The sequence below is a fragment of the Nothoprocta perdicaria genome, unplaced genomic scaffold, assembly GCF_003342845.1.
Source record: "Nothoprocta perdicaria isolate Ctin4 unplaced genomic scaffold, notPer1 scaffold_496, whole genome shotgun sequence".
Classification (NCBI taxonomy): Eukaryota; Metazoa; Chordata; class Aves; order Tinamiformes; family Tinamidae; genus Nothoprocta; species Nothoprocta perdicaria.
In genome coordinates this window covers 26,064-49,809 of record NW_020455750.1, presented here as the reverse complement: position 1 = coordinate 49,809, position 23,746 = coordinate 26,064, and the positions used below count along the sequence as shown (strand labels likewise).

Sequence of the window (23,746 nt, the reverse complement as noted above, 5' to 3'; positions counted from 1 at the left end):
GTTTTGGTAATAAGCCTCTGCTTGTCTCTTTTTACTTCTGCAATTAGCACTAGGTGGCCAAGATGTGGGAGACCCCAGGGAAGATGCCCACTGCTCGGCGGGATTTTTAGCCTGGACGGCACAAAGGTGAAATGAGATCCAGGGGCTGGCAGCCGAGGTCAGAAGAGGAGTTACAAGGGCAGTGACATGCAGTGCTTTACGGCTGGAAATAACCAAGCGCGGGGACAGACCTGCAGTGGCTGCAGAAGATCCTCCACCAGATCCTCCACCCCATGCTCGCAGTGCTCWTCCTGCTTGGAAAATGAAGCACTGCAGCATGGCTACAAGCTACCAAAATGCCCCCTTCATGCTGCTGGAAAGACCAGGGGGTTGGTGTGAAATTAGAGCCTGGTRTCTCCCTGCTGCCTGTCTACATTGAGGGTTCATGAGGCCCAACGGGCACAAGGAGCTGGCAGGAACAGGCCACCTCCACCCCGCCATCCATTTGCAGGGCAGCTGGGCTTAGTCGGAGCTGCGGGGTTGGGGACCCATCCCCCATGTTGACTACACATCAAATGTAGGGGTTTCTAAAAGGAAGATGCGCCGTGATGTGCAGGAGGGGGCAGCGGCGCCCRGCGGGGCCTACCTGGGGCCTACCTGGGGCCTGCAGGCCTGCGGCGCCTGTTGCCCAGCAACGCCGCCCGCCCCTGGGGCGCCATGGGCCGGGCCCGGCCCTGCCGCCCGCTCGTCCTSGCGGTGCTGACGGTGATGGCGGTGGCAGCAGCCCCTTTCCTGGCGCGGCCTGGCACTGCCTGCCCCTCGCCCTGCCGCTGCCAGGGGCGGCTGCTCAACTGCAGCCATGCCGCCCTGGCCAGCGTCCCGCAGGCCGCCCGCCGCCTGGCCCTCTCTGTGCTGTGAGTATCGCCCGCTGCCGTGGCGGGGCTGACCCCTCTGTGGGGACCGGCCTTCCCTGTGTCCCGGCCTCAACCTGCCTCCCCACACAGGACACACAATGGCTGCTAGGAGCCGCAGGCCGCGGCAGCATCATCCGCGTCCTCCCCTCGTGCTCGTGACCTGAACCCTMCTCGGTTTTCAAGGCCCGGGGAATGCTGCCTCCTTAAACCAATTTTGCTATAGTTTCACTACCAATTTTGCAGGGAAACAGTCTTCTTTTCCGAGTGCTTTTCAAGGTCTACCCTTCTGGGATGCCCCTGCTTCGTGAGGAAACAGTGGGATTTGTGGGATCGGGAAGCACCCTACAAATGCTTGATTGAAAGCCCGGGGTATTTTGTTGTGGGGAATGAGCAGCTCAGGCACCAAGAAATATCAGACACGGGGAGTTCATTTTGCAAGCAGTCTTTTCTGTGGAGCTTTTACACGACGATTACAATGTGCCAATCTTTTCTTTGCAGAGATTTCACCGGCAACACTATTTCTTCCATTGACACACCGGTGTGGAGGGAATTCCTGTGGGCTGAGTACTTGTGAGTATTCCCTAGTGTTTGAAATGTGGTGAGTTTGGATGTTTTCCATCCCTCTGGTCTGGCTTTTGAGCCAAGGGCATGACGAACACGAAACAGAAACCWTTTTCATTTGATTTCAAACCCGAGATGCTCAGCAAACAGGGATGTGAATTCCCTGTGCTTCCCGGGATGGCAAGAGATGCTGTGAGCTGTGGCCCTTGTGGAAAAGTTTTGATCCTACAGGGCCATTCCCAAGTTTCTTTAATCAATGATGWGACTGCACTGAGCTGCAGCAACACAGGGACAAGTGTCTGGTCTTGAGGTCGAATTGGTCCTTGCAGTGACTCGGGGAAACAAAGAGGCGTTTTAGTAAAGCTGTTGCAGAACATCCCTCCAAAAACCTCACTCCCCGCTGTAGAGCTGTAAGTGCCCATTTTGTCTCCCTGCAGAGTTCTCCAGGACAACGCTCTGAAGTCAGTGGGGAGGCATTCGCTGGAGGGTTTGCTCCTGCTGAAGCACCTGTACGTACCATCCACCTCCCAGGAGGGTTCAGAGCAGCCTGTCGCCGTGTGCCGTACGCTGGGAGGAGCGTGGCACCAGCCTTCCCTTTGAGCCCCGGCTGCTCTACCCAGCCTCCTAGAAATTTACCTTATTCTTCCCGTGTTCCAGGCGACATTCCCTGCAAAACAGAGGGGTCTTGGTGCTGAGCATTTCTGTTGCAATACGGTACAGTGGGAGGATCCTTATGGAGAAAACATGATACACGCAGGGTAACTTGCAATACACCCCACACTGGTGACAGTTTTGGGGACAGTCTCTCTGGTTATTTATTATCTTCCTGAAATTCTGCTGGCAACCAAAGAGAGACAGAGGAGTCCCTAGTGTARCCTATAATGTCTCTTCCAATGTCAAAATCTCAGACAGATTGAAACTGGGAGGTCCTTTCTCCAGCCCTTGGTTCAGAGCGGGGCTAATTTCAAAGCCAAGTTGCTCAGGGCCTTATCCAGTYAAATCCCTCCCCTTCTTGGAGGGAAAACAAATGTGCATCTGTGCCTACACAGTGTCACATGAGATTGCAACAAGTCTTCTGCCTCTAACACTGTTTGCAAGGAAGCAGGAGGAGCGTTCAGGTTTTGTTTTCTCTTTGAAGCTCAACTTTTCATATTTCTTGGGTTTTCCTGTGCGGTAAAAGACAGAGGCACAAAGGAAGTGTGAAAAAAGAATAGCAAAATCTTGTCCTCTTCTGCTCCGCTGCAGAATCCTCCTGTGAAAGCTCAGGATGTTAGTGCCCAGAGCCCGGGTTACCTGAGTCTTGCTAGATGCATGAGTGCACTCTTTAAGCAGCAGAAACTTCACATCAGAGGAAAAAATATCACTTGTATGAAAAAAAAAAAAGGACAGCAAGGGAAGCCCTGGTTGGAGGCAGCCCACAAGCTTTTGCKCAATGTCATTTATTGAGTATGGCCCTTATATGTTTGCATTTTTCCCAGAAAAGGGGAATTTGTGTTTTCTAGGACTCACATTGGCTTGGAAGGAGAAAGTCCGTGGCTCTCTTGGCCTACTGAGCACATACAGGTGGCCTAGGTGTTAGGAAACAAAGATCCAGGAACCAAAAAGCAGAAAAGCTCTTCTGCAGCATGTGGTTTATAGGTTTATTGTGGYTGATAAGTGAGTTTGGATCAAACAGACTTGCAAACAGGCTAATCGACAGGTCTGAAGGAAACATCTCCAAAGCACGTCCAAATGCACGTGCCCAGCCGTGGCCCCTGCTGCCAGACGCTGCGGGAGCTGCGTGGTGGGAGGCCCAGATCCTGTGAGCAGAGCTGCAGCGGCTTCCTGAGCGCTCTCCCTCCTGCAGGGAAGGCAGCTCCTACCAAAGAAACCTTGTGCATTCATCATGTCTAATTTTAGCCACCTAATGATTGCCTGGGAGTAAGCTAATTGTTCAGACTCTCTTTATTCTCCATGGAAAGGAACAGGCACTTCCCATTCACCCAAGCGATCTTAGGAACGTCTCCGAGGAGGGGATGAATCACACTCCAAAAATACTTCTCTCGCTGTCGACTGCAGACCAAAGCCAGGCAGCGATTCACGCTCAGACAATGAACCTTCTGATTTCCAGAGCGAGCCAGGAGAATCCTGCTGTGGCTGAGTCTTTACACACATCTCGCAGCAGAGCTGCAATGGAAAGTGGAGGTTAGGTTATCCCTGCAGGTCTTTATTGTGATGCTTCCAAACAGTGTCCCTTTACACTAATTTCTTCCCAAAATATTGTGTAGGAGGGGAAGAATAAATTCATTTTTTAGCACTCGTGCAGTTACCAACCTGTCCCCGAGCCTTGCAGCTAGACAGCTCTTGTTGAGGCTTTTCTGGCTGACCAGCAAACAAAGCACAGATGATCCCAAGGGCAAGGATCTCTGTGGCACATCCTGAGGGTGACACGTTGGTGTKGTCCATGCATCCATGAAGATGCTGCACTGTGCCTCTCAAGAGAAATCTTTCTGTTTCCATAGAGGAAAATCAAGCCCTGAAATAATTCTGATGGCATCAGAGCTAGGAGATGAAAGCCATCTCCAGGCACGAGGGTTATCACAGGTTATTCACCGGTGGAATCCAATATCAAATATAAACACTGCCTGAAATCAGAGCCATGTAGCACATGGACTACCAGGCTCAAAGCAAGGGAAAGTAAACATGACAGTGCAAATGCAATTAACATTTCACGTTCTAATTTTAACAGAGATTTATCCTGCAATAAAATCCTGTCGATTGAGGAGCATGCTTTTGAGCCACTTCCTTTTTTGCAACTTATGTGAGTTATAAAAACATTTTTCTAATGTATTTACGAAAGTCTGTTTACATTTACAACCCCTTTTGTGCTAGAAAATGTTCCCATTATTTTTAGAACAGTGACTACATTTCTAGGGCTAAAACACTAACCGAGATAGAGCTGACGAGACCAGTGCAGATGGCTGGGTGACCCACAGCAGGATGAGAAATAGTGTGGTTGCCCAAATGCAGCTGTAATAGAAGCCATTTCTTGAAGGTTTACTATATCCTGAAACAGAAATAGATCAAGCACATATGCACTTCATTTCCTCCCGTTGACAGGTTAAACAAATGAGAAAGTGGGAGAGTTTCCTCCCTATTCTACCTTGGATTTGCATATTTCCTACAAATCGCTATTGCTCCGCACCAGCTTCCTCCTGGAGAGAGTGGATTCATTGCTGCCATCTTCTTTTTCCCCAGAAACCTTGGTGGGAACCTCATCACGCAGATCCGGAATGGCACGTTCCAGGCCTGGCATGGGATGCAGTTTTTACAGAAGCTGTAAGTCTGACAAGGTCTAAACATGGATCAGGACGTCAGTGACCACGGTGACCATGGGTAGAGCAGACTTGATTTGGTCATAGGCCGGTGTTGGTTGCAAGATGACCCGCAGGCTGCCAGATGGAAGGCCAGTGTGGAGCATCTCCTCCAGGATGCTGTGGCACAGCCCAGTGGTCACAGACTCCTTGAACTTTTCCAAAGGGGATGCAAATCCCAGTAAAGAACTGGATCCTACCTTAGATGTCATCTGGGGACTGCCAGGAGCCTGCAAGGGTGTGAGGTAGGGCTGGATTTGGCAGGGAGGRTGAGAGAGGGCAGGAGGAAGACGGAGGCTGAAGTGTCTCAGGGGGGTAGGCTGCTTTGACACRCGTTAGGCAGAAAAAACAACTGTGATTCTACCCAGAGAGAGCCTTCTGTGGGAGATATTTGTTTTCCTCGGAAGTTTCACCTTTTCAACAGAAGCTCCCCACCCAAATCGAGTAAACTTGTTTGGCAAAAGCCCCTCAAAAATTTGCCGCATAATTTTTATAATAATAATAATAATAATAATAGTAATAGTAATAGTAATAGTAATAATAATAATAATAATAATAATAATAATAATAATAATAATAACTGTGCCAAAAACATTCACTTTGTGTACTTGCATTTAAAAGGCAAAGCAGCTCGAAAATATACATCAAAAGGACTGCTTGTTCTTTTGGACACGAGCTTCTAGGAAAGCATGTCCTAGTCCATATGTACTTGGACCAAGAAGCGTCCAAGGAAAGGATGACTGTTTCAGTCTGGATCTGAAGCAAGTGAGAAGCCAGGGCATTTTGCCCACCAAGGGTTCATTATATATAGGGAAAAGCCAGAGGCTCCGTGCTGTCCCGAGGCCTGCGTCCCTTGCACACCAGACAGGGTGGCAGAAGAAGGGCTGCATGGCAATTCTCACAGAGCTTGGCCACAGCTTTGCCTGCCTGGTTGTAGTAACAGAGTAAGGGTTTATGGGCGCTGGAAATGTAAGAAAATACAGAAAGTTCAGAGTCCAAAATAACACCAAAATCCTGGTCAAGGGAACCAAAGGGAAGGTGGAGTGGAAGAAGAGAGAAAGCAATGTATTTTCTGAAAGATCCACTTCTGGGCTTTTGCTCCTTTAGCTGGAGATAATCAGGACCTGATGTAGCTGGTGAATCAGCCCATCYGCATCTGTTGCTGCCTCTAGTCTTCATCCCAGAGCCTCCTTCACAGACAACAGCACTGAGCCAAAGTTTTATCTTCAGGCTGAAATTTCCTATGTTTGTTCTCCACTTGAAAGGAAATTCTTCAGGGAGGTTTCAGTAAAAATTGTTCAGCCCAATCCACATCTGCCATCCATAAAAGTGGGCTGGATCCGTATCAACCATGCAGCCTCTTTACACCACTCAGGTAGTATAGAGGAACCTGCAAAAGGGATTTCAGTGCAATTCCACATCAGATCCAGCTCCCTTTGGGCCTCTCTGATATTCAAAGGCTGCAAATTTGAAATCTGGCAAAGAGAAAACTCCAATGATCACCAAAGKGCTTTACAGTGATCTAGTAGAAACTTGCTTTGATTTAGCTGTGTTTTTATGGATTGGGAAGCACTGAGATTTTTACTCTTTAGTATATATACTRAACAAAAGTATAAATAACTATAATTATAACTAATGACCTCCCCTTTCCCCAGTGCTTGCTGCACAGGGCCAGCTCATCGTGGCACACAGTCTGTGTGTTTAAGGGGAGATACGTATGTGCCCCTACGCATGCCGCTCGTGTCCTCGCCAGCACAGGAGTCACAGTCCCCTGGTGGCCTCTGCCCTGCAGTCTTGTGTTCCCTSCCCTGAGCTCCCCCAGCTCCTCGTGCAAAGCTTTGGCTCCAGGGCGCAGGGAGGACGAGCAGGGGATGCTGCAAACCAAGCGGGGACGTGACCCCTCCGGGCAGTGTGGGGACAAAGACGCACTTCTCTCCTGGTCCTTTCTCCCTCACTGTCCCTGTCCCAAAGGGAGGCCCTGTAGGGACACGATGCTCGGTCCCAGCCAGACTCTGTGTTGTCACTTCTCCTAAAATGCAAGAATCGTGAGCCAAGTGTCAGCCAAAACTGAGGCTGACGTTCTTACAGCTGTGGGCTACCACGGGCTCCAGAGTTGCAGTCAGCACCAGAAACAGTGGTCTGAGTGTTAGAAGCTCTTTACTTCTCCCTGTTCTCACTAACCTCAGSATCACTTTCATTCTCAAGTGAAAACACATGGGGAAAAGGTTACAAAAACAGAAAGCCAAAGGCAGGGCCCTTCCCTCCACTCAGTCATAGTGACCTTGTGGTTTCTTTTGCAGGATCCTAAGCCATAACCCACTATCTGTTATCGACGACACGTCATTCTTCGACCTACCTTCAGTCAAATACCTGTAAGTATTGGCTTGTCCTTACCGGTTTAATGGGGTCCTGGCCCCATTCCCCTGCACTTGAGGTCAGTGGTGCCCAGCACCCGAGGTGGTCTGCGGCACCCTAGATGGTTTGCAGCATYCCACAGCTCTCGGGGGAGCTCTGCAGGGAGACAGACATCAGTGCTTTTGGCAGAGGGCCTTTCTGCTCGCAGCTTTGCTGACGCCCAGATGCCCTTTTGTCTCTGCTCAGTGTGTTTCCTCTCTGCACGGATCTTATCTGTGCAGGTTGTGAGTGCTGGCGTGGGGACAGCAGCCTGTGTGGTTGCACCACGAGCACTCGCACTTCGGTGGCTGCTGGGCAGAGCTGAGGTTTTATCACTTGGCTCTAAGCGTGAACTCCAAAAGCCCAGCCCTGATCCTACAGTCCATCTGTACACCAAGAATACACTAAAGTCTCCCTGGATACTGTGACATTTGAAAGGTTGGTCCTGTCACATTTCTATCTCCATYCCTGGACAGTGGCATCTCATGATGGAGACCAAACAGAGGAACCAGGGAGTCAGCTATGGTCCCACAGGGAGGCTGTGGCAGGGCAGGGAAATAAGGATTGGCCTCAGCGGGATTCGATCTCCAGGTCTCCATCCACCATATGCTGCTCTGTGCTGGAAATAACCTATTTTCAGGACTGTTTTCATTGCTGTAATCATTTGCAGGATACTTTGAGCTGTCAAGTCTCCTCACTGGCTTTTTAAAAATATATTCCACTCACAGGTCCATCTGCATCTCTTCCTCCCCATCACAGACATTTACATTCCCAGCTCCTTCCCAGTAGGCATTCTGCCCCCGTCTGAGGAACATGTGTTTTTATTTATGGGTTAAAAAAAAATAAAAAAGCCCCACTTTGTTCCTCAGGGAATTTTTTAAGTTTATTTTCCACATGAACTTGCTCACCTCTTCTTCCTGGTTTACTCCAATTTGCTGATTGAAAGACTCCACTTTGTATCTATGTGTATCATCAGTCAGGCAAAACACCCTCCTGGGCTGGACAAGAAGTGTCTCCCTTTGACCAAGAGTGAGGGCTGGGACTGTGCTCCTGAGGGCCAGAAAGGGGTTTTGAGCTGGGGATTCTCTCTGTCCGCATGAGCCTCCCACGAGATCTGCAGGATCCCTTTTTCCTTTAGACCCCGCGGCTAGGAACAGAAAGAAGGTGAGAGGGTTTGGAACTACTGGTGTGACTGCTTAGGCTGAGGTGGATCCCTCTGTGAATGACACCACTGTGATCAGGGATCTGGGCTCGTTCTCCCAGCAGAGTTCCAGTAACGTGGCCTGAAAAACTAACTTGATTTTGCAAATCCTTTCAGAGACCTGGGTGCAACACAAGTGACCCTGCAGACCTTTCACACCCTCCTCCTGACAGCAGTCCACTTGGAAACGCTGTGAGTATGCGGGGACTGGGTCCCAGCTGCCTACAAATCCACTGCTGAGACAAGGGGTCTGCATGGGAAACAAACCAACCTGCTGCCACATCAAAATAACCCCAGTAAGCCCAAGTTTCGCCCACCTGGAGCTGTTCATTTTTCCCTGCTATCCAGCAGCCTGTTACAAAAGTCTGTTCAAAGCCCCTGAGCGACAGCACTGAACAGTAGGGTCTCAGGTCCGTGACTGGGCTCAGGGGTGTAATTACAGCTCAGACAAATACAAATCATAAAAAGAAAAASCTGTTTAGTTTTGATACCCCCAAACTCACCTGCTAAGAAACAGAATTTCTCCACTTATATGATGTGTTCCAGGTTTTCATAGGGAAGTCTTAAATCAAGTGAGGGTATGCTTTTCTGTTTCAAATCACCTTTGGGGATTGATTCTATTTTTGAGAGCAAAATCAACATTTTGATGTCACCGGAGAAAACTATTTTCTATTTGAAACTTCTCTTAGAAATCTGGAGGACATTTTTGTCCATCAGAATTTCCCCTGGGAGGGAAATAAATTTTCCAGAGCTGTAGAAGATATTCAAGCACAACTGGAATGCGTTATCTCTGTGTGTTACCTGAGTTGGACCCACAGACCAACAGATGCCGGGGTTTTGTCCAGTAACCTCTTGTCTTTAGCAAACTCCCCAGTGATCTGGCCTGCTGCCTCTGTCAGACGAAAGACACTGTTGAAACCCTGTGCAAGACCGTCAAGTTGCGCTGTGAGAATTTGTGCTCCGCCGACRCTCCCGAGTGTGGTAGGTTTGCTCCCCATGGAAGACTATCAATGAGGCTTCCTGAAATTTCCTCTAGCTGCAGGACAGGAGGGATCTTGCGAGGGTTACCAGACAAAGTTGGCAGCCCCTGTGGTGTCAGTCCAGGCTGGTGGCTCCCATCCAGCGGGCAGACTCAGCACTGATCATTTGACTAGGTACAAGAACTTCATCTGGGTGAGACCTGTAAATCGGCCCTAAGGCCAGCGCAGACAGCTCAGCTGAGACCTGAGAGGCCTCCGAGCCACAGGCTTCGGCCWCATGACTTGGAAAAAATGAGGGTTGAAAAGTGATTACACCTATCTTTGGCGTCAAAAAGTATCTTGAGAAGAAATAGCGAGCTGAGCTAAACAAACACAGGAGTTTCCAATGCACACAACACATCTAGCCAAGGAAATCATGTGTGCCCAGTCCCATTCCCCGGCACTGGAAGGCAACATCTGCTCATATACCCTTCAGATTTTCCTTGATACCTTTCTGACTTGTTCCAGTGGCACCATTCCCTGCCACACACCGTACCTCACTCAGCAGTGCCCCAAATGCACGCACATGGCAGAAGGGTCCTCTAATCGTTCATTAGTCTCATGAGTCTGACTTCATTGCAAGTCGAGCAAAAACGTGTTCCTGAAGCCATTTGCAGCCAGATCATCAAAGATGTGTCTGATTTCCTATCATTTTAAGAGCAGATAAAGCCTGAATGCCTTTGTAATCTGTAAATATTCTTGAATGTGTCACCCTGCCTCTGACACTAGCCTATCTGCAAAGCAGGATTAGAGATAAGGCTGTGTTTGCAGCYTTGGTGTAGGACTCCTAAATACTACTTATTCCAACTGCAGCCTCAGCATATTCCCTTCACATACCAGGGCAAGAGCTCTCCGAGGCTGTTCGCGTYGCTCTGGGTCAAATGTCCACTTTTTTCCACTTCCTCTAGGCCTGGGTGAGGGGACCTCCATTCATCAGCAGAGATTCAGCACTTTTTTATCAGGTGCTCACTCCACCACTGCCTTTGGGAGCTGGGCAACAACACAGAGGCTTTTTAATGCGAAATATCCCAGGTTTTATTAACTGCAGGGAGAAGAGTTAGTTGGGACAACTGAGCAGGGACAAACATTTTGTTTTGTTTTTCAGGTATTTTGCTTTCCGGGCTCACTCCCAGTTTTAAGCTTTCTGGCATTATTTTAGCAGCTCAACACTGACTCGTGTTAAGCTGTGGCAAGTTCTCCCGCAGAAAAGCGCTGCCCCCAGGATGTTTCACACTGATTTGAACAGAGCCCTGGGAGAGACCAGAAAAAAATAATGCCTCTCTTCTGCCCCAGAGAGGTGATCTCCTTGATTTAAGAGACTTTCCCCCTCTGTAAGGCAGCCACCATTTGGTTTCACACACTCCCCTGTCTAAGAGGCGAGCGCCCGCTGGTTGGGGTAACCCTCTGACCCTGCACTTTGGCAGAGGGTTTCTGGTGCCGGGGGTGTCACTGATCCGCTCTCGTGGTGTTTAACAGCTCACACAGGTTCTCTAGCAAAGATGCGAGCAGAGATAAAGAAAGTGTTAAAGTCCAGAAAGCCGAACAGCACCATGCTGTTAAACCTCAAGCCCAAGGAGCCCTTTCTTGGAGGCCAGGAAACCATGACACTTTCAGTGTCCCTGAACGTGACAAGCTCGGATGCTGATCTCAATAAGACGCTTGATGCCATGTCCAGAAGTAATTCCCTTTTCCCTCAGCACCTGTTTCAGCAGGGAGGTAAGAGCAACAAGGAGTTGATGCTGATGCTCCATGGCATTCAGCACATGGACTGGAGCAGCAAAAGCGATATAAAGAAACTCTATTTCCTGGCAAAAGTGCTGGAGGCCGAGCTTGAGAAGAAGATGCCCAAGGCTAAGAACCTCACGGGCGCGCAGAGCGTCCTCTCTGCCCCCCTGCTGCTGGCAATGCAGAGGCGCGAGGTGCGCGGGGCCCCGGCGGTGCGGTGGGACGGGCCCGCCGGAGCCGCGGGCGGGATGCGGGCGGCGCGGGACACAGGCCTGCAGCGCCTCCCGCCTCACCCCGGGGAGGCAGCCGGGAGGCTAAGCCCTGCTGACACGTTCTTCAGCCACCACAACGTATCCATGCTTTCGKCAAAGCGTCCTCTTTTGTACTCGCCAGCAGAGGCCTCTCCTTTGTCCAGGTCTTTTAAGAGCCAAAATTACCCTGGTGCTATGGAACAGGCCAAAAATCCTCAGGAGCTGGAGGCCGTAGAGGATGCCAAGGAAGCACCACCTCCGAGCCACAGCTACGTGTGGACCTACAAAATGAAGGGTCAGCAAGAGAGCCTGTGCGAGAGAAGGGATGAGCTTTTATACAGGCCGGACCACGAAGAGAACCCAAAGGAAGCGCCCGCGCCAACCCCGAGTAAACCCGAGCAGGGACTAAACCCGGCGGGACAGCTTTTCTATAACCTATTGGTTAGCAGCAACCACCCTGCTGAAACGAGGACGCTAGAGAACAAGCCCAAAGACAAGACATCTCCTCCAGGTGGGCGCTCGCTGGGCCCCCGGCCCGCTGACGAGCCGCGTTGGAAGCGGCCGAAGGAGGAAGGGGCTGCCTTCCCCAGCAAGGCGAGCGGCGCGCGCGGCCCCGCGGCCGCCTCGCCGCGAGGAGACCTCTTCGAGAGCAAGCTCAGGCAGCGGCTGCGCGCGCTCGTCCCGGACGAGGCCGTGCGGGCGTTCGTGGGGCGCGCGGCCCGCGCCCTGCGCGCCGACTGCGGCCTCCCCGCGGCCCAGCCCGCCTGCGCCAAGATGGTCTCCAAGCTGGGGCTGCTCATGGAGGTGCTCAGCGAGCAGCGCGACGGCCGCGGCGCTTCTGCCCTCGCAGGCCGCTGCTTGCTGCAGGGGGACGTTCCCAACGGCACGGCGCGGCCCCAGGCGGCAGGCGGGAARCTCGCAGGGAAGGTAGGATGAACGCGGGGTGCTGCTGGACACGGTCCTTCTGGACCAGGGGGGCACGGCACAAATAACCGTCTCTCCCTTGCTCAATTTCCCTTCTTCTCATCCAGAAGAAATCAGCGTTGGCGCACGGCAACGGGCTCCTGATAGCAGTATCGGTGTCTCTCTCCATCATACTCTTCCTCATGCTGATTTGCCTGATCGAGGTAAGCGGGCGCTGCCTTGGCAGGCAGCTGGAGCCCGCAGTGCTGCCTCCCTGTGCAGTCTGTGGCACCCAGCGTGTCCCCGTGCATGTTGGCGGGCCCGCTAGGTAGCTCATGAGGTTGCTTCCCGACCTCTGAAGGTTGGAAAAACCAGCACAGAGCTCAGCAGAGCACGGGCTGGTCCCTGCACCCGTCCCGGCTGCCCAGGGCTCTGCTCAGCACAGCCAGCACTGTCCTCCCGGCTTCCCAGCTGCTTCGAGGGTCCTTGTCCCCACAGCCGGGGTTTCGTGCTGCAGCCCTTGCTGGGCCTCCCCCTGCACCTCCTTCTCCAGGGTGCCCTGCTCTCCTGCCTCCGTAGCCGGGCAGCAGTTCCCCCACACTTGCTAAAAGGGAGCTTTCTGTGGCAAAATGAGAGTGCTGGAAGGCTTCTCAGGCTTCACGGGGGGAAGCCCTCCTAAGAACGATGCTGCCCCGGCAGCAACGCGACGCTCCGTGCCGTGGAGCGCTCCTCCCCTCGCCCAAAGCTCCTCTTTCTTTATAACCGGCCTCCGTGTCCAGGATCCGCTTGAAAACGGAGGGCAGTGGCCAGCCAAGCACTGTCCGGATAGGAGAGGCAGACATAAACATTTCGGAGATTAGGAGCTCAGGTCATTGCGAGGCAGGGAATGCCGGGAGTTGAGGAGGGAGGATGGGCTCGTTCTGAAAGATTTTTGCTTCTGGCACAGGCTGTCACATGTATATAACACGCTTGGGTTAAGGAACAACCTTTTGGCCTCCTCTGTTCTTTTTTTTCTGCAGCGTATGAGGAGAAAATCCTGATGTAACAAGGCTCGCTCTCTCTCCTTGACCAGGTTTGCTCCCAAAAATCTGCAGCTGCTTCCCAACCCCAGGGCACCGGTAAATCACGCCTGAGACGGTAATTACTGCCACTGCGGGGCCAGGCTTTGCTCTGCACAGCAGCTCATCGTGGAGCCCCGCGGGAGCTCCGCCGCGGGCGGCAGGGGAGGCAGCAGGCACCAGAGTGAATATATTTGTGTAAACAGACCCAAAAATGGGACCCAGAGCGTGAGTGAGCAGCACTGCAATAAGCAGGTGCCCTCACTTCTTGATGGGAAGTTCATCCTCATTAGGGTCTGATGAAACTGCCCCAAGCGGCTGGAGGTTTCTGCCCCCGACAGCCGCTGCGGATGTTCCCGGCCAAGCATCCTCACCCCCTCAATCCAGATGTTTCCCAGCTGTGGATGCTGGCAGCCTGGCCCTAAAGCCTAAAGTGCTGCCCTGGCCAGGGGGACACCAGCAAGGCCACATGCGGGTGGCCTTCTCAGCACTGCCTGCACCACCGCTCTTCCATTGGCTCACTCTTTCCTTAAGGTTCTTCCAGAAATTCCTGCCGGAGAGACGGAGCAAGAAGGGCCCTGCCGCTGCGAAGCAGGTAAGGGCGTCAGGAACGGGGGCCGCTGGCGCTCGCCGCCCGCCACGCCGCCCTGCCGCCGCTCCGCAGGCCTCTCCCGGCTCCGAGCCGAACGGGAGCAAACCGCCCTGGCTCCGCGACGTGTACCAGCCGCTGGACTCGCAGCGGAAGAGATCCCTGGCTCAGAAACTCTTAGACGACGAGTCCTCGGACGAGGAGGAGATTTTCAACAAGGCCGAGATGAAGTAGGTGGCGAGGGGAGGGCGCCCGCGCTGCGTGTCGCTGCTGCTCAGCCGGGTCCCCTGCGCGGCTGCGGCCGCCGGGGGTGTCCCCTGCAGCCCCCGGCCACTCTCCTCTCCTCTCCTCTTCCCGTAGGAGGCCGGAGGAGCAGCTGAACCGGGAGCGGCAGTGAGGCCCTGCTGCGCACCGGGGCTCTCCATCGTTGTGTGACACGCTGTGCAGGCTTTGGGGGAAGCGCCATTAAAATTAGTGCCTTTTTGCCCAGGGCGAGCGTGCTGCGAGCGAGCGCCGCGACCCGCGGGCACGGGGCTCCGGGTGCACGGGGCTGCAGCGAGCGCGGGGCCGCGCGTGCAGAGCCGCCGCTCACCACGGGGGACGTGTGCACGGGTGTGCCTGTCTGAATGCATGTGTATGCACGTGTGCGCCTGCACGCGTGTCTGTGTGCACGTGTGCGTGTGTCTGCATGTGTGTGCGTGTATGCAATGTGCGCCTGCACACATGCATCTGTGTGCGTGTCTGCATGCATGTGTGCGTGCGTGTGTATGCACATGTGCATCTGCACGCATGCATCTGTGTGCGCGTGTCTGCATGCATGTGTGTGTGYGTGTGTATGCACGTGTGCGCCTGCAGGCGTGCATCTGTGCGCACGTGTGTGCGTCCACATGTCTGCATGCATGTGTGCGTGCATTTGTGTGTGCGCACACCTGCACGTGCGTGCCTGCACCCGTGCATGGGTGCGTGCACGTGTGCGTGTGCGTGCACGAGTGTGCGCTCGCGCGTGCAAGCCGGCTCGCGCGAGCCCATGTGCGCATGCGTGCCTGCGTGCCCGTGTGCGCACGTGTGCGCACGCGCGYCCGGCGCTCCTCCCCCCCGGCCGCAGGAGGCGTGGTCTCCTCGCCCCGCAACGTCATGGCGTTGCGGGGCGGGGCGTGCGCGCACCCGCCGCGGGCGGCACTTCCGGGTTGCCCAGCTGGAGGCGCGGGACCGGAGCCGGTGAGGGGCGGGGGGGCGGTGGAAACACCGCGAGAGGGGCGGGGGGAGCAGGGGGCGGGGGGGGCAGCCCCCCTTGGGGGAGCGGGGGTGTTTGGTGCAGACAGGGGCAGTTTGGGTAGTTTGGGTGCAGAATGAGCCATTTGGGTGCCGATGAGGGCGGTTTGGGCGCAGACAGGGGCAGTTTGGGTAGTTTGGGTGCAGAATGAGCCATTTGGGTGCCGATGAGGGCGGTTTGGGCGCAGACAGGGGCAGTTTGGGTAGTTTGGGTGCAGAATGAGCCATTTGGGTGCCGATGAGGGCGGTTTGGGCGCAGACAGGGGCAGTTTGGGCGCAGACAGGGGCGGTTTGGGCGGGTTGGGCGCAGGCGGGAACAGTCTGGGTGCAGAACGGGCCGTTTGGGGCGCGGGGGCGATGCCCCGGGGGCAGCAGCCCCGTGCCCAGTGCCCAGGGGCCCGGTCGGGGGCCCCTCGTGGCCCCCCGCTTTGTGCCGCCCTCCCTCGGGCCCCGAGGCCTCCGCGGCGCCGCCGTGCCCCCGGGCGGAGCGGCCGCCCCCGGGTGCCCCCCGGGCACGGTGGRCACGGCGCGGTTGCGGGGCCCTGGCAGCCCGTCAGGCTCTTCCCGTACCACGTTGTGCCTTGGCAGCGAGCTCTCGTCCACGCGCTGGGCAGGCCCGGTCCAGCGCTTAAACAAGCGGCCGCTCGTCCGCGCGCTGCCGTTCCCCACGTCCCTGCGGACGGCCACCAAGTCACAGCGGAAACTCCAGCCTCGTCACTAGGACTGGCCCAAGCCGGGTGCCCCACGGGAGTGTCCTGCCGTGACACGCGGGGGCTTCGCGGCCTTCCTRCCGGCTCCCTGCGCTCCAGGCCGCACCGGTGCAAGGGATTTCCCTCTTGGAAAGCGCGGCCTCCTGGAGGCCCTAGAGCAGCCTAAAAGACAACCCTGTCCTTGGGATGTCGAGGACGGTGGTTGTGCTGCGGGCCCGGGCGTCCCCCCGGCCGGGCTGGTGGATCGGCGGCTCCCGTGGGAACCCGGAGCTTTCCCGCTGGCTCCACGGAGGCGGCCGGGCCGACCGGGCGCCYGGGCTGCCCGTCCTTGAGCGCCGGGCGGCCGTGACCGGCACGAGCCTCGTGCTTGGAAAACGAGCGCCTGTTTCCAGGCCCTGAGTCACCAGCTGACGCCGGCTGCTCTTTTCCATTCGCGGAGCGTGAGCAGCGACCGGGCCGTCGTTTATAACCCGGTGAGCCGGGGCGGGCGCGAGCGGGGCAGCTTTCGACCGCCTCCGGTGCCTCTGCGTTTAAGGAGCGTTTGCCAGGGCCTAGCTCATGTGTGGCCTCCCGCCGGTGCCGCCTCGGTAGGTGCCCTGCGCCGGCGCCCGCCCTGCCTCGCGTGTCTCCTTCTCCTCCTCACGCCCGCGGCTCTGCGCGGGGCTTCACCCGCGCTCTCGCCCGGGACCGGGGTCCCTGTGGGCGGCGGGCGCTGGAGGTGACGCTGTCCCCTCGTCGCGGCTCCCGGGCGCTGGTGAAGGGGCCTGGGCCCGGACACCTCTTCCCTGGGCGGGAGGTCCCAGCCTGGGGACCCGGGGAGGCTCAGGAGGTCTCCTGGCCCTGGAGTCTCCCGCCCATCCCTTGGATTCCTTGCCTGGGGAAGGCTGGGAAGGGCCTCAGCTCGCAGCCGTCCGCGGCGGTGCTGCTGCGGGACGCGCCAGAGCCGCCGGCAACGAGCCGGCCCTGCTTGCGAGGCCGGAAAAGCAGGGCAGCTCGTTGCAAAAGCAGCGTCCTGAGCCGCTCCCCGTGCGGAGCCGCGGGGGCAGAGCCGCGCGGGGACACCGCGGTGGCCGGCGGCAGGCGCAGCCCTRCTGCTGAGACGCGCCCGGCGAGTGCCCGAAGGCGCCGTGTCCAGCCCGGAGCAGCCGCTTCTGCACCTWGTGTGGGTGCGGGCTGCGGTGTCTGCCCCGCAGGGTGAGATATCAGCTATCACCGATACCTTGGTGCTGATAGCAGCCCCCTGGAGCCGCCGCCGCCCGGGTCACTGGTACCCTAGTGCAGCACTGGGCAGGGGGGAGGTGGCTCCCTGTGCTCCCCTTCCCCTGCTGCTCTCGCCCCCTTTGACACCCTCTGTCCTTGCTGAAGCCCCTGGCAGCCACTTGAGCTTCTGCTCCAGAGCTTGATGTTCCTGTAATCACTGCGTCCCCTTGCTGCTGTGTTGCAATCGAAAGAGAGGAAATCTTATGACAAGTAGTGGCAAACAAACAGTTTCCCTTTGGACGGAAATTGCCCGTGAACGCCGCACGTGCTGAGGATCGAGCCGCGCTGTGTCACCGAGGAGCTCTCGGCCTCCCGGAGTTGCTGCGAGCGGGGCCGGCGCTGCCCGGGTCGGTGCGGGGTGTCCGTGGGCTGCTCTCACCTGGGGCTGTGCCRCGTCTGGGAGCCGCTGGAGTCGCCTTGGATCTGCAGCACGGCCTGTGGCTGCGTCAGGATGCAGTCCTGGGCCGGGGGCTTTGCAAAGCCCGGGACTGGGCTGAGAGGTGGAAATCCAGGAGCTGGAGACCCCTTGTTCTCAAAAAACACCCTTCTGCTGTGGAAAAACACCCTTCTGCTGTGGAAAAACACCCTTCCGCTGCGGGAAAACGCCCTCGTGGGTGCCGGGCTCAGCCGGGTTCCCGGCGCCGCTTTCCCTCCGTGCAAGAAGCGGCCGCCGCAGAGCGGCCCCGTTGCCCGCGCGCCGCGAGTTGCTGCGTCCAGCGACGTCGCTCCCRCGTCGCCCCTTGCTCAACGCGGGCTGTTTCCGTGCCCGGCGCCCTGGCCTGGCAGGCGAGGCAGGACCGGGGGCAGCAGCCCTGGGCCTGCCTGTGGGCAGCCCACGGGGGTTAATGATTCCCTTGGTCTCGCTCTGCTGGCCGCGCTCCGGTTTGGCTGAAACTCGGCAACGACTTGCGAAGCCTCCTGCCTTTCCATGTGGTTTGGGGCGGGTCCCGAATTGAACGGGGCCACAGCCCGGTCCTGAGCACTTTAAAACCCTCCAGGGATGGGCTGTGCGTGGCGCCGGGGCCCTTCGCACGGCAGGTGAGTTACGTGTCAGCCCCACACGTGCGGAGGGCTCAAAGCTGCTTCTCCCTGTCCGCAGGTGACATGTGAGCGGGGAGCAGCCGGAGCTGAGATGCATTCCAGCCACGCGGAGGACGCCAAGGATGTCATCCAGGTGAGTGGAAGCCCACAGCCCTCTCCAGACAGCGCAGCTTGTTCCCGATGTGGCTCCGGTTCCCGGCTAGGAGCGATGCCAGAGGCGACAAAACATGTCTGTGCTGCGAGCTTGGGTTGGGACAGTTCATATGGACAGAGAAAGGATAGTGCTTCCTGCCAAAGAGCATCCRCGCATCCCTTGTGGAGCGTGCGTGGTTGCTCAGGAGAGTCAGTAAGGCAGCAGTGGGCGGCCAGGAGTGAAACCGGCCCCTCCGCGGGGCTGCACCGCGGTGCCACGACCCGAGGAAGGTGCTGCGGTTCGGCGGGCGCAGGCGCCTGCTGCTCAAGGGCGCTTTGGGTTCCTTCCTTTGGGTTCCTTCCTTCGGGAACGAGCTTCCCGCTGCGCCGCGGCGGAGGCTGTGCGGGGCCGCTCACGCCGCAGCTCTGCGGGATAACGCCCCCACTCCCCTCAAAAAGGAATTGGTCTGGAAATGGAATATGGGCCGTCTGCAGCCAAGGAAGGAGAGGAGAAAGCATTTCAGGAGGTGTTTTTGAGCATAAAGAGCAGCTGTGTGGTGTAGACAGGCACTGAGTACACAGGCACTGTCCTAACACAGACCCTAAGCAAGAGGGATGGGTCAGGTCTCCCTCCGATGCCCTCCTTTAACGCCCCACCTGAAAACGCAGCTTGATTCAGATCGTCCCCAGCCCCTCCATTACTCAGGCAGAACAACTGGTGCYGTCAGCAAAGCTCTCAGTGCTGCGTGGTGGATGCCGAGGCTCCAGRCGTTTGATGAGGGCCCTGCTGAGTTGCAGTGTTTGCCAAACATCTGCTGGGGAGCTGGGCTCTCCTTTAAGTGCCCCCGATTGAGACGTCTGGGCTGAGCAGCAGTAAGAAACCTTCTCCAGCAGCGTAAAGGAGTTAAATTCACCAGGTTGACTTCTTTCTGACTCTGGTGCAAGAGGTAGGGAGGTGCAGCCCTTGGGATGCGGTATTCCCATGTGACGGTGCTCCTGGCGGGAGCTGCTGGGTGGCACCGTCCGCGTGTCGGGCCCGTCCCGCCGTGCCCTCCGTTGGTCAGGGTGACGGGCTGCCCGCGGCCGGGCAGCATCCACCGTCTGTGCCCCGCCAGCAGGACGCCTTGCTTGGGTTGTGTGAATCCCRGTTGGATCCCGGCCCTTACAAAGGGTGACCTCGTTAGCGTTTCTTGTTCGTCACACACCCTTATGTAACCCATTTTTTTCCCCTCAGCAAGCGCCTGGAAAGAACTGCCTTCTGCTTTCCTTTTCTCCGCACCCTCATGAGCAATTTGCTGCATRCAGAGGAAGTGCCGCTCGCTCGAAAGGCAGCCCTGTAAACGCGGAGGGCCCTGAAACACATGCTAAAGGAAGCTGTATTTGCATAAATTACTCATTAAAAAAGCCGAGTGAACCGTGATGCAGGAGTGGGAGCCGCCAGCTGGACGGGCTCAAACGCGGTGCCCTCTCGTTGCCGCTGCGGGCACGCGGTGGAGCGCGGGCGGCAGGGGGGCCCCGCTCCGGCCTCATCCTTCCCTCGGTGACTTTCCTCCCGCAGCTGATCAAGGGGCGGCTGGTGGATTCCGTGAAGGCGCTGCAGAAGCAGTACGTGACCTCGGATGCCGTCGTGACCAGYGACGATGGGAACGCCAACACCCTCTGCAGCGCCCTGGAGGCCGTCTTCGTGCACGGGCTGAAGGCAAAGCACATAAAGGCAGAGGCCGCGGGGAAAGGGAGGAAGGCAGGAGGCCGGGAGCCCCTTCCCCAGCCCGTCTTCTGGGGGCTGCTGAAGAGCATCACGCACCGGTGAGTCCTGTGCAGCCCGGCTCCCTGCCTTCCTCTAGGCACCGAGCGGGGCCAGCAGCTGCAGAATTCAGGGAAGGACTAACAGGAGAAGAGCTGGACCCAGAGATCAGTCGTTACCTCTCCCAACCAAACCCGGCTGGACCAGGTGGCCCTGCTGGGTGTCCGCGTGGAGGGGGAAAACGGCAGGAGAGCAGAGCGCTGAGACCCCAGCCTTGCACCACCGCTCCGCACCAGGCACGCGGGGCGTCAGCTCTGGGGCTGTTAGCGTGCACAGGGATGGAGGGCCTAAGTCCTCCATGCAACCCCGCCGTGCCTGCTCAGGGCTCCTTTCTTATTTATTTTGGGGTGCAGGATCATTTCCTGGGACATCATCTCCCTGTGGTACCCAGCGTGACCGCGCTGCTCTAGGGCAGTGCTGGGTTACGGGGTTGCAAGGTGCAGGGGCTCGTCTCTGCTCTGACATTTATCTGCTGGGGAGGTTTTCATTTCTCTGCATGTGAAACCGGAAAAACAGCCCTGACCTAATGGCTGAGCTTGCTGGGTTCTCRTGTGTAACTGCTGTTATTTGTGGGTTTTTTGGAACCACTCCCTGCACAGTTTTTCCACCCCAAATCCCAGCCAGCAATAGGTTTGAAAGCCTCGTCCAAATCCGACTCCACGAGCAGCTCCTGAATTATGGAGAAGTGGAAGCAAATAACGGACCTGCTTTGGGGGATGTTTTTGTGCTCTTTGAAAATTGGCTGCATTTTGAGACAGATTTTAAAATTTTCACAACTTTTGCTCTGGTTTTTATAAAAAACACAGCCTTGACCACTGAGATAGGAGCTGGGGCCAGAGGGGTTAGCAGGCATGTATTTGATTTGGGGGAAAAGTACTTGAAATCAGTGTGTTCAGACTAGTCAAGGAACTTAACCTGACCCAAACCTTGTGCTTTATTTTGGGCTCATTAACACTGTAGTCCAATCAATTGAAAACTCGAAGCTTAGGATGGAGCTGCTGTGCAGGTGCTGTGCGCGCTGTCGCAGCGCGGGGGACATCGGGGGCTGCATTTTCCGCAGGGGAGAGCTTTGACCCAGCTCCAAAGCTTCCCGTAGCAGARCGGTCTGGACAATTCCTCATTTCTAAGCGTCGTGTGTAGCCAGAAGGATGGCAGCAAGCAGCTGCACCACGGGAGCCAAGGATGCCAGATGGGCAGGATTTTGGGGGGCTTCTCCCCACACCGGGCCCTGTTCTCTGGCTGTCTCAACACTCAGGTTGAACCATTGGGTTGCATAACCCGTGCCTTGGTGGAGAGGGTGGCCCTCGGGTGCCCCGGGATGGTTTGGAAATAGCTCCTCACCTTCTCTCCTCTTCGGTGCCCCCCCAGCAACGTCGTTTCAGAGCTGGAGCAGCTGCTTTTCATCAACACGGACGTTGGCCGCTGCCGGGCCTGGCTGCGGCTGGCTCTCAACGACGGCCTCGTGGAGTGTTACCTGAAGCTGCTGCTGCGGGAGCGGGCCCGGCTGCCTGAGTATTACCAGTCGACCGCGCTGCTCTTGGATGCCGAGGAGTGCGAGTTCATCCTTAGCTACCTGCAGGGCTTAACGTCCTTGACCTTTGAGCTGTCTTATAAGTCAGCGGTTTTGAACGAGTGGACTATCACCCCGCTGTCGCTGTCCGGCCTGTGCCCCGTTTCGGAGCTGCTCGAGCCGCTGACGTCCTCGGCACCCGCGCCCCGGCGGAAGGCGTCGCTGGGTTCGATCTCGCAGTCCTCAGGCTCCGACGAGATCGAAATCCAGCCGCCCGGCCAGCCCGCGGGCGAGAGCGGCRCCAAAACCAAGCTCACGTCGTCCTCGCTGAGCCTCGCCACAACGAGCTCCTCGCAGCTCTCCTGCAGCCTGGGCTCCGACGGGATCCCGCAGCCGCCCTGCTCCGGGAGCCCTGCCCGGAGCCGGGAGCCGCTTCCCGGYGGCGCCTCCCCGGGCACGGCCGCTGCCCAGGACTTGGACAGATCGCTGCAAGAGTGAGTCTTGTCCCAAACCTGCTCCTTACGCTGCTTTGTGACCCTCTCCTGGGTTCGCCGGTGTTTTCCTTCTATAAGCAGGGAAGCTTTCTCCCTCTTTATGAGCCCTTTTGCTCCCTGGAAAGAGTCTGAAAGGTAAAAAAAGGAAGAATATGTTGTTGGTGCCAAGGAGAAAGAGCGTCTGAGAGTTGGAGCGCCCGTCCGCCCTCCCTGCCAGGGGAGATCCYTCACAAAAATGCTGCTCCCTGGCTCTAGAATGTAGCAGCGCTCTGGGGTCTGCCCGAGGCTGTTTTGGGGCTCAGAGGGGAAAAAACACGTTTTGTCCTAGGAGCRAGCCCTAATTTGCAGCTTGTGCAGATAATTCAAGGGAAGGGGCTTGTTAGTTTGTCATCCCCGTGACTGAGTTCTGCAAAACACCCAGTCTGTGAGGGCAAAGATTTCCAGCAGGGTGTGAGAGCCCTCAGTGTGATCAGAAAGTCGGTGTCTTGCCCATCCCCTTCAGGTAGGAAGGACGTGCTGGCCAAGCCGGCGCTAACGAGTCTGGCCTTGGGCTGCTGCTTGGCGAACAGGCCCGTCCCAGCTTTGGTTTTAGGGAGGGACAAGGAACAAAGTTAGGACTTGCTTTATTTGCTGAGGAAATGCCACGTTTAGTGGCACTTTGCTTTGGAGAAACTATAGGGCAAGAGAAGGCCAAAAAGGAGCAAAAATCTTTTTTTTTTCAGTTTGCTACTAAAAAGCTTTGCTTTGCATTGATGTAAGGCAGTGAGCGCCCTGGAATTCCCACAAAGGAAGAAAACACATTGTTTCCAGCTGATCAGGAGGTCAAAAGACTTGGAAACAATTTTCTTTCTGGTTATTTTAAAAAATTAGAAGCAAATTTTAAAACAAACCCAGCATCTTGAATTGAAATTTGAGACTTTCAAGAGAAACGTTGCTTTTKCTGTAATTTTATTTGATTTTATTTTTTTTTWAAACGAAAACCATCATCAGCCTCACCTCAAATTCATTAGGAGTTTTAGAGCGTTTGAAACTGCAGTTTTTGGCAAGGTGATTATTTGTCCAACTCCTCCCCATGATTTAGACCAGAGCTACAGTCTGTTCTTCCTCATTGATAACAACACTGTTTCCTACTTTTAGCATTTTTTAATCTTACAATAATCCCAGAGGGAACCTTCCTGACATTTGATTAAATTTGGTGATGGAAAGACTTCGTTTTGAATTTTAACCTGGGCTGCTTTGATCTAGTTGATAGCAAAGCGGGGCGCGGGAACAGCGTCTGCGCTGGCCACGCTCCACCAAGAATTGCCCATTTTGGTTACAAAAACATTGGAAATTCGGCACGCGGGTGCCCCGGGGATGTGCGGAGGGGCCGGTGGCCGCAGAGGGGATGCGGAGCTGCCCCTCGCTCCGCAGGAGCGACCCCGAACTGGGGCAGAGCTGCGGCTGTGGGGAGGAAACCCGCAGCTCCGCGGTGTCGCCGCGCTGCGCAGCCGGGCTCACGGCCTCGCTCTTTCTCTCCGCAGGGTCTTGTCGGAGTTCAGCAAAGCGCAGCGGAGCCAGGAGCGCGCCGAGGGGC

At 56.2% G+C, this 23,746-nt stretch overlaps 2 protein-coding genes across 2 annotated transcripts in view; both read left to right on the top strand.

Moving 5' to 3' along the window:
• Positions 1-696: 696 nt before the first annotated feature.
• On the top strand, positions 697-14,387 carry LRRC37B (leucine rich repeat containing 37B). The gene is made up of 15 exons (XM_026047352.1): positions 697-893; positions 1,392-1,463; positions 1,892-1,963; positions 4,183-4,254; positions 4,692-4,772; positions 7,108-7,179; positions 8,520-8,594; positions 9,265-9,383; positions 10,898-11,908; positions 12,032-12,324; positions 12,429-12,524; positions 13,373-13,437; positions 13,893-13,953; positions 14,023-14,177; positions 14,308-14,387. The coding sequence occupies exons 1-15, from the start codon at positions 697-699 to the stop codon at positions 14,342-14,344; spliced, it is 2,478 nt and encodes an 825-aa protein (XP_025903137.1). The 3' UTR covers positions 14,345-14,387.
• Positions 14,388-15,112: 725 nt separating this feature from the next.
• PLEKHM1 (pleckstrin homology and RUN domain containing M1) overlaps positions 15,113-23,746 on the top strand; it is an 18,074-nt gene continuing 9,440 nt past the window's right edge. The window contains exons 1-4 of the mRNA XM_026047351.1: positions 15,113-15,165; positions 18,289-18,363; positions 19,921-20,168; positions 21,535-22,170. Coding sequence (XP_025903136.1) covers positions 18,322-18,363; positions 19,921-20,168; positions 21,535-22,170 — 926 coding nt within the window. The 5' untranslated portion in view covers positions 15,113-15,165; positions 18,289-18,321. The remainder of the gene's footprint in view (positions 15,166-18,288; positions 18,364-19,920; positions 20,169-21,534; positions 22,171-23,746) is intronic.